At 36.0% G+C, this 10,355-nt stretch overlaps 1 protein-coding gene across 1 annotated transcript; it reads left to right on the forward strand.

The window, feature by feature from the left end:
• Positions 1–2,863: 2,863 nt before the first annotated feature.
• nrsn1 (neurensin 1) lies at positions 2,864–10,333 on the forward strand. Its single transcript, XM_082552275.1, has 6 exons — positions 2,864–2,970; positions 6,553–6,668; positions 6,832–6,924; positions 7,062–7,180; positions 7,450–7,637; positions 7,776–10,333. Exons 2-6 carry the CDS (start codon positions 6,570–6,572, stop codon positions 7,877–7,879), a joined length of 603 nt encoding a protein of 200 aa, XP_082408401.1. The 5' UTR covers positions 2,864–2,970; positions 6,553–6,569; the 3' UTR covers positions 7,880–10,333.
• Positions 10,334–10,355: the final 22 nt, after the last annotated feature.

The raw sequence follows: 10,355 nt of genomic DNA on the forward strand, positions 1-10,355 counted from the left end.
ATGCCAAGAAGCAAACATGAGCAATATGAGATGCTTTCTTTCTTATATATATTTCTTATCCTATTTACTGTAGTGTTAAAAGCTATGTGCCTTCTATAGCTACACAACCTGCATCCATTTAGTAATTATTGTGCTGTATTTCACACTAAGTGTGTTGTAGGTGAACAACCTGTTAGCCAAACAAACACCAGACACACAGTATTTAAGTAGCATACCTTTAATATAAACATTTTATTATTTTATTCTACTGTGACCAATACTCGGCCCTGCTCTCTGCAGCTCAGTGCTGTCTCTCTCTAATGAGCTATGGTTTGCCATCAGTCATTACAGGAAGCCTGATTATCCAACTGGCATTCTGCACAGCTCACAGAGAACTTCCTGAAGGTGACCTTCTCAGGTTGCCATAGAAACCTCTCTCTCAGTGAGATAGAGAGAGAGAGTGAGAGAGAGGCAAAGAGAGCGAGGGACAGAGACAGAGCAATACAGAGAACAATAACAGAACATTTTGTCCAAATAAAAAAGCATTAGTATGCTGTGGTGTCATTGCACAGGCACATCATCTGGCAGTAGAGTTGTCTTGTTAACCAGTGGTAAACAGATAAAAAAAAAAAATCCCCTATCATTATTCAACAGCCTTCCATTTACTTTATTTATTGCATTCATTACCTTAAAAATGTTACTGTGAAGGTTCATTATTTGTCATCAGGTTAGAAGGTGTTTTTTTTCCTTTTTGTGTTTTTGGGGGTGACGTGTACACCTATACACCATGTTTATCAATGAGCTGCACCATAGAACTGAAAAACAAAACAGCTGCTGGAGTCTGGGGAGATGTTGTTGCCATTCTTGACTGATATATAACTTAAGCTTGTCTTCTTTGTCATATTATTTGTTTCATGATGTGCCAAAAGCTTTGATTTGATGAAGGGTTTGAACTGCACACAGGCCAGTTCAGCACCCAGACCCTTGAACTATGAACCTGATGCAAAAGATGGTTTAACATTGTCTTGCTAAAATGTGAAAGGCCTTCCCTGAAAAAGATCACATGTGCAAAGGAGCTGTGTGTTGCTTTAAATACAGGTTGCTGTTAATATACTTTTGAGCACTGATGATATCTTTTTCAAATGTGCAAGCTGCCAGTTTCATAGGCACTAATGCAACCCCATTCCATCAGAGATGCAGGCTTTTGAACAGAGCGCAGAAAAAAGACAGATGGTCCCTTTCCTTTTTTTCAGTCTGGAGGATGTGGCCTCCATGTTTTCCCAAAAAGAATTTCAAATTTCAATTAATCTGACCACAGAACAGTTTTCCACTTTGCCTCAGTCAATGATAAATGAGCTTTAACCCAAATAATCCAGAAGTGTTTCTGGTTCATGTTCACATATCATGGCTTCTTTTTGTTCATAATAGAGCTTTTACCTCCACATGTGGATTGCACAATGAACAGAGCCTGTGCATTCATTTGCATGACTGACCCAGAGTCTTTGGAACTTTATGTTGAGGAACATTATGCTGAAACTATTCCACAATTTCCATGCATTTCTTTGAGATTTGTGAACATCTGCCTATCTTTACTTCAGAGGAACTCAGCTTCTCTAAGATGCTCTTTTTATACACAGTCATTTAACTGACCTTTTGCCAGTTAACCTTATTAGTTTCAAAATGTTCCTCCAGGTGTTTCTTTTTGCTACCATCTACTTTTCCAGTTTTTGCTGTCTCTATCCAAACTTTTTTGATGTATTGCTGCCAGCAAATTCTAGGGGTTTTTTTCAGTTTAAAAAACTGATGCGGTTCCAAGTCACTGGATTCTATTTTAATAATGCTGTGCACAGCAACATTTTTGCGATGCTGGTTGTACATGTAATACTTTGATCTTACATTATTACATTTCCAGTGCAACAAAAGCATGAAGGCAACTTTACTTTCCTAATACAGGTAAAAGAAAACATGTTGATTTGAAGCATAAGGTAACTTGACCTCTTTTTCAAGACATTACAGCATCACTTCATATATATCCAATGACTTTCATAGTGGATATTTCACTACCTTTCCACTAGAAAAACTTAAGAATTCCTTTACTGTGATTTGACTGCGGCACAGAGACTTTTCAGCGTGCACTATCAGTCATTCAAAATAAAGAGATGAACTTTCTCAGTTACCTTTCTGCCAAATCACTCTTTAAAATTTGAATGGTCCAGCCCTTGTTTGTTCTCCTGTTGTTTTTCTGCTCCAGTCACTTACAATTACGCCTTTTGACCAATAAAAGACAAATTTTATTAAACCTGTTCTGTCTTTCTCCACAACCAAGTCAACAAAACAAACAGTGACAGGTTTTCTTTATACAACTTAAATTCCAAAGCCTGTATCAAAAAAAGCTAACATTTTTCTAAAAGCTGAAATAAAAATGTCAATTACATTATTAAAGCAAGGCATGAGCAAGGCAAATGGGGAACTAAGTCTGCCATTCTTATTCTTTCTTTATTCCGCATGGACTTTATTTCTGAGGCGCAATATAGTTTGCTCTTTTAGATTCCACCTCCTTCATGATGATTGCTGATATGGTGACTAACACTTCCTTCAGCCATTTATGTCACCAAGTGAGCTAAAAATAGAGAGCTCTGGAATGTGACCAGAAAAAAAATATATGTTTTACGTCACTCTGTACCATTGCATGTTCTCTGACTTTGTTCTGACTTGTTCCCCTTGAAATCTATCTATCTATCTATCTATCTATCTATCTATCTATCTATCTGTAAAATTATGAATGAAATTCTTTTTTTCTAATCCTTCCATCCCTCCTGCCTGGTTATTTATAATCGTTACTGAATCATATACTGTCATGGATGGAACGCCTGCGCAGTAGACAGCGTGAAAATGTGAATCATCGACAGAGAGAGAGGGGTGACTGTAGAGTGATGGGACCCGGCTAAGGGAAGAGCAGCGAATGATCACTCTCCGAGCTGGTAATGACAGGTAAATGGCGATTTATCATCATCATTATTATTATTATTTGGAAATATGGGGATAGTGCTGTAGCATCGGTGCGGGTTGTTGTTTTTGTTAGTAGCACACCGAGAACTCACATTTTCTAAGAAGACTCCTTCAGTCGTGTCCTCCATGCACCGCTGCACATCTGGAAGAAGCTTCCGTGTTGACAATGTCAAAGTAATGTTTGTTTTAATCACCGTGCATTCATTTGTATCTCATTTTTTCTATGTCGAGTATTTCTGTCTTACTTTAAACTCGTTTCGGGCGTTGCTGTCTTAATGACATGGAACAACGTTTCTCCAATACGTTTCTTCGGCGTATGTCATTTCATGCTAAAGGATTAGCTACTTTTTCTCAAGTGGTTACAATATCAGCCAACTTGATTTGGACGTTTTTTGTGTTGTTTTTTTACGTGAAGTCCACATTTGCAAGGTTAAGCTTCAACGGTGCAGTGGGTCTCAATCTCATAGGGGGTTGGGAGGGCGAGTGGATGAAGTCTATTTTCAGACTGGCGTCACATATTACGTCTGTGTGTTTTCCTGCTGGGTTAAGGCTGAATGATTTTCAGCACCACGGTCAGTGGTGCTGATATGTTTGGACCGTTATATCAAGACATTCCGGTTTGATTTGTCCTAACAGCTCTGATTTTTAACCGAGATGGGTTAAAATGTTTGTGTTTGATTTACTTTTATTTTTATGTCTTGTTTTATCTGTTGTAGAAAGGAAACACACAACAGCTGATTGAAGATTAGTTAAAGATTGGATGTTGTTTAAAGTTATTCAAGCCATTCTAATTAAAAATGTTTGTTTTCTTAAAAGCTATTATAACAAGTTCCCATTAAAGTTAACAGACTGAATTAAATTTGAATTACACCTTGTTGTTGACTCAACAACTAAAAAAACAGAAAATTAAAACTAACAGTCAGTCAGCAAACTCAAGCTTTTATTGTTCATTTTTCAGGTACATGATATATGAGTACAATATAAATATTCTTCTGTACTTTGTACAATTAAGCTGTGTGTGACAAAGGTAAACGTACTAGGGAAGAGTGTGCCTCATCTGTATGCAGCATTTCAGATAAGAGGCACTGGCTGGGTAGAGTAGCAACATGAGAGCTGTTGTTTGTACAGAGAGAGAATGTGTCCTTTATCTACTTACTTATAATTACAACAATGAAGACAAAGTGAACTAACCCTTTGTTGGTATTTGTCATATGGTTAGTTTACGCCAATTAAAAACTTTTTGAACTATTTTGTGACTATGGAGTACATAAATAAAACAGACAAAAGTATAAACATCATCAGGTCCACTGATTATGTAATGGTAACTATAAAAGCTAAGTAAAAATAAGCAAACCGACAGTTTAAACTAGAGTTGTGTAACCATATTAATAGCACTGTGGGTTGGAGGTTAAAAAATACTTGACATGTCCACTCAAATTTCCTCCTGTAGGACTCTTTCATATTGCACTATCACTGTACACTTTGCATTAGTAAATTGATTTAATATGATTTACTCTACAACTCATCCACATATAATTTGGCTGTAGAACTTTCATTTAAAAATGTTGTTTAGATATTAACTGTAAAGCTTCAGATTATGACTGATAATATTGTTTACTGCCTCTATTAACATTATTTGAATGACTATTACAAAGGTGAACATCAGGTTTATAATATATGTGAAGTGTAACAGGAGTTTGAACATTAAGATCACAATCTGTTTCAATTACTGTTAACGTTTTCTTCGCTAGATGGTTAGGTTTGGGCAGCTTAATGTTGTGGTTTACGCCATTAACCCTGCATATTATAAATGTCCAGTGCATGCAAATGTGAGCAAGAGGTCCTTCACAAGAGGTTTGGATCACTGATCAGCAAATAAACCATTATTACCTAAGAATGATAGTGTCTAGGAATGATTAAAACCAAACTAACAAACAAACAACCAATATGTTTTATAAAATGCAATGTGTGCTGATGTGTGTGAGGTGTTATCGTCTGACATTGACTATGATGTAATGCACAATACTATATTATTAATGATTTTTTAAATTTGATATCATAGAAACTGATGGAAAAAAAACATATTATATAAGATTACTAATTAGTTAAAAGTGAAGTTATTTAGTAATTTAGTTATTTAGTAATGTGTAATTAACTATGAATTTATATAGATGATTATTATATATTATTATATACTATTATTATTGTCATTATTATTTTATAGTATTGTTCTGTTTATTTATATCCTGCTGCTAAACTAAACTAATTTCCCCTTGTGGGACAATAAAGAAATTGAATTTAATTAAAAAAAATAATGTTTTTTTTTAATAATAATATTGTAAATAATTTACTCGCTAGTTTGGTATAATGTGGTTCCAGCTACAAGAGGTATGTAATTTCATGTACTATTATGTCTGACATCTAACTGATGAGTTTTACAATATCAGGCCAGTGGTTTTCTTATGAGGTTAGACACTTAGTTTTTTTTTTTCATTATTCCAACCACAATGCATTGTATACCAGTGTCTTACTGGAAAGAGCATGATCACATTTTAACATATATGGACTCAATATTTCCTTCCCACAATTAAACCCTTTTCTTATTGTAATTCAGTCCAGCAGAAATAGTCGATTTAGTATTAGCTAACAAAAACATGAAGCATAATTGGTTTGTACAGAGCAGAACTGTGCAATGCAGTTAGCTCTCAGTCAGTAGGGGATTAATGTTCATAAAATCTATTCACATATGGTCACAGATATTATTAGTTTTTAACTAACACCTAATAGTTACATATTTCACATATTTCACTGTTGAGGCAAAGTCCAATATGCAGTTATGTTTGTTAATAGTTTTTCTTTAAACATTACAAAAAAGATTTTTCTATGTATGTCAGCACCCTCTGCATTTAGCTGAAACATTATTGGATCCAAAGAGTAATATGTCACGCTTTATTTTATAACAGCAGACAAGCAGAATGCATCATTAAACTCAATGCCCTATGGCACCCATTCCTTCAGTACATTGTTACATAACAACAGTGACTACATGCTTATGTGTACAAAAGCATAAATGTACTGCACATGTGTATGCAATTATGCGTTTAAACAGTTTGTCCAGAAACTGTGTATGCAAACAACAACAAAAAATAAAATAAACAAACTGCCTTTTTTAACTCCTACTGCAAGTATGATGTATAAAAACAGAAATAGCCTCACCCATGCGGCTTTGGCTGTGGTGAGCAGAAGGCTGTACTATTAGGCTTTAGTAATGCCACTGATATCAGGCTGCTTTCACGGTAAGTCTAAATCTTTGAATATGAAGATACATCCCATTATATTTAAACCCACACTTTCCTTTTGACTGTCATTTTTTTTTCTTGCCTTGCTGAATCGAGAAGTTTTTGAGCTAGATTTTCCCCCATTGAAATGAGGTTTCCAATATTGGGAGATATGTACATTATATAATTAAGAAGAGGTGCAAGAGTTTAGTTTCCTCCCAGATCTCTTGAATTAAATCAGGCTTAAAGGTTATTGGAGATGTGTGTTTTTTATGTGTGTTCTCAGGTAGACAGATGTGAAGGATGACTTCTTGCTCAGAGATCTGTGGGTCAGAATATAGTGAGCAAGTTCAAACCGGTGGGAACTACCAGCAGTATGGCGTCCGCTCCTACCTACACCAGGTAACAGTGTAACCAGACTCAGCACCCACACAAAGTAAGACGTCTCCTATGAAACTCACAAACGGATAAAAGCACAAAATCACCAAACCTTCATTTCTTGTAGGTTTAGGTTCAAGATGTGAATTTTAAGAATGCCTGTACTTTTCTTTGATTCCTTATCCAGTTTTATGAGGACTGCACAGCTTCTATCTGGGAACGTGATGAAGATTTTCAGATTCAGAGATTGCCTAGCAGGTGGAGCTCTTTACTCTGGAAGGTCAGATTAACCCTTAGCTTGTTCAAAACGACACCAATATAATGGAACTGAAAATAAACCAAATTAACCAAATTATTTACAACTATAACAATATATGTTTTTGACTTTCGTTGTTTTTTGACTTTTTCTTTTCACAGGTCTGTCTCGCGTTCGGTACCTTGATCTTGTTTGCGGGCCTCATTGTTGTTTTGGTAGGTTATGCCACTCCAGCCAAGATTGAAGCATTTGGTGAAGATGATCTACTCTTTGTTGACAGGTATAGAAACAGTACAACGTACGAGTGGGAAAGAATTTAGGTAACCTTTGCTATTCTGAAATAGTAAAGGTTACATAGACTTACAATTAACAGATCATGAACTTTATTTGAAGTGTTACTTCTTAGTCTTGACAATAATGTCCAAGAACAGTGTTCTAGTAGGACATGCATATGTTTAAATTTAGAAATAACTCTAAATAGTTGTATAAATATTGAACAAAAAGACTTGGTGGCAAATAAATGATTGCTTTGAACTGTTCTTGTAACAGCCATGCCGTCAGTTTCAACCGTGCACTGGATGTTTGTAAGCTGACTGGTGCAGTGCTGTTCTGTGTGGGAGGCACCTCCATGGCTGTGGGTCTCCTGCTGTCTGCCTTTGCCAAAAGCTACTCCAAAGAAGAATTGTTTCTGCAACAGAAGTTTAAGGAGAGGTTGGCAGATCTGCAAGCAACAGTTGGTAAGTTTTCATTCTCTTCTTTCCCAGTATAACACGTTCAAATTAATGTAAGCAGAATAAATGTAAAGGTTGTTGAAATGGCTCTGCGTTTGTATATGAATATGAATATCTAAATCACAGTAACTGCTTATGCCACAGGTACTCCAATAATGAGAGCACCAACTCCCGGAGAAGGAAAGGTGCCAGTCACACTTACCAAAGTTCAGAACATCCAGCCAGTGACCACAAAGTCAGAGCCCTGATCAAGGCTAAGATCAAGGCATAAAGTGAAAGTTGTAAGAGGACCGGTGTGTGTATGTCGATCCATGTGTGCAGTTTATCTTTTTAAAAGGTCAGCTTACATAACAAATAGTATTGCTTCCTCATCTTATTTTGTTTGACATTAAAATGAGATTTTAAAAACTTAGAAAGGATGAACAAAATATAGGGGATTTATTTATCAGATGTTATGAAACTTTAATATTAAGAAAACATTTTTTTTTAAATTTCACTGGAAAAGACATCGGCAGAATAGTGACACAGTGCAGTAATTTCCACAGAGCGTGTTTTCTGTTTGTTTACTGTTGAGAGAATTCTTACTTTTGTAAAAGGCAATGATGTTACTGCTGGAGGGCGATGGGCAGCAAGTGGCATATTTGAAATTTTTGTCCCCCATTCCCAGAAATGATCAAATGTACCACTTAACACTCATTACCTCTGACTAGTGACCATCAGGATGAGTGCATGTTTGGAATTATTAGCTGTTAAAAGTGTAAATGTACTATATTTACCTGAAACGTTCATCCAGGCTGACAAAGCACGACATCGTTTTATAATACCTTTTTTTTCCCTTTCTGATAAAGTAGTAACTCAAAGGTCTTAACCTTTCTAAAGGTTCACAGTGTCCTAACAGATTAGACATAAATGCAGATTAGAAGAGACAGTATGGGGAGATTCTGTGTCTATCTTCTGTCTTATTAGGCCAGTGACCTTGTTTCCTTCAGTAAATCTTCAGACAGAATCAATACACAAGAGCAGACAGGCTGATGAAAGTTACATTGAACCAGACAGAGCATGCAGAACAGCAATGATATGTCAGATTACTTCCAACATACAGCAAATAAGACATTCATCATGTCTTCTATCTTTATTTTTAAGTTTTTAATACCTAAACACTGGCTTACCCACCTTTTCCTTTCCATTGTTTCCTTTTCACCCTGTGACAAAAGGCTCATAGACACACACAGATCCATCAGAGCAGACGCTGTTTTGAATCAAAATGCTAATAGCTACCAGACATGAGTCAGTGCTACTCATGAAAATGAAGATGGGTGCATCGAGAGAGACAATGTGACACACAGGTTACATAACGGAGGGAAGATGAGAGCACGTTCAGCTCTCCAATGGGATCGCAGCAACATTGTATCTGACAGCACTAATGGATGAATTAAAGAGATTCAATAAATGCCTTCCTACTATCACACACAAAATTTGAAACTCAATAATTTATATCACAGTCAGCAATGTTTAACACCGGAGAGCTGTTAAATTCCAGGACCACATTTTTTACACTATAGAGAATTTGCTTATGTACTGGATGTGAAACTGAAGGAGCGATTATTAAGACGGTTCCTGTTTTATTCATTCCTTTATGCTATACAAGAATTCACACTGTAACTGTAACTTAGAAGCACAATAAGCTGGTAACGGCCATGTTTTTCTGCTTTTTAACACACTGTGTCCTCATGTGTTGTACATATATTTATTACAATTACTGTAATCCTACCCTACCACTTTAAAAGCTTGTTTTTGTTTGTTTTTCTTAACATGTATCTTTTGTTTCATCATTATAAACAAACCTGTACTGTAAAAAAAATCTGTACTTGGTTAGAACAATTCTACTGTCCAAGATACAAGCTTCAGTTTTTTTTAAACCATATCTCATCATCAAATTCTTGCAGCACAGCTTGTATATTTACTCTATAAGATGTTGATTTGCTATGCTGACTACTATTGTCAATGTAAGTTGACCTTTTCAATATTATTCTAATTACCTCCAATCTTCTTTCTACTAAGTCCTGGTGTCATTTTAACACATTTACTCTCAGATGCAACACAGAAGCATAGCTGTAACTACAAAAAAACCCAACCTAGTAATAAGCAAGGCATTTCATTTTCAAGATACACAGCCACTGAGCTGCGGGCCTTCAGTACATGAAGAAAAGCCAAGCTGTTAAACAAGCCATTACGGACAAACCTTCTAGTGCGGCCAGGACTTTAACAGGCAGTGCTGGTTTGTAATGTTATGCTGTTTCCTGCTGCATTACAAACTCTAATCCATAATGGATATTTTTTTTCTGCTATATATCAAACTTGAAGTCTTTCCTGATGTAACAGTGGATCATCCCACTAAATAAAAAACGATGCTACCCTTATTTGCGAACAGATCGGATAAAGAACACATATAAATCAGTGTCTACATGCAGTATGTCTATTTTTCGAACAGCACAATAAAACTGACATATCGGTGGATCGGAAATGCGTGAAAACTGTATTGCAGCACACTGTGCAGTAAACTGACAGCCTGGTGGCTTAACTGTTGATAAAACTTTATACCTCCCAACAGAAGTGAGAGGTATAAAGTGGTATAAAGTGGGAGTATAAAGTGGCTTAGTTTATGTCTCCCTACAGAAATAAAAAAATACTTCACTGTTGTCACAAGGGTCAAATGTTTTTGAT

This window comes from Aulonocara stuartgranti (genome assembly GCF_965226115.1).
Source record: "Aulonocara stuartgranti genome assembly, chromosome: 11".
NCBI lineage: Eukaryota > Metazoa > Chordata > Actinopteri > Cichliformes > Cichlidae > Aulonocara > Aulonocara stuartgranti.

Excerpts from the sequence above, each read along its gene's own strand:
- nrsn1 (XM_082552275.1), top strand. The coding sequence starts at position 6,570 with ATGACTTCTTGCTCAGAGATCTGTGGGTCAGAATATAGTGAGCAAGTT. Across the intron at positions 6,669-6,831 it reads TCCGCTCCTACCTACACCAG|TTTTATGAGGACTGCACAGC; the intron begins GTAACAGTGTAA and ends TTCCTTATCCAG. Across the intron at positions 7,181-7,449 it reads GATCTACTCTTTGTTGACAG|CCATGCCGTCAGTTTCAACC; the intron begins GTATAGAAACAG and ends TTCTTGTAACAG.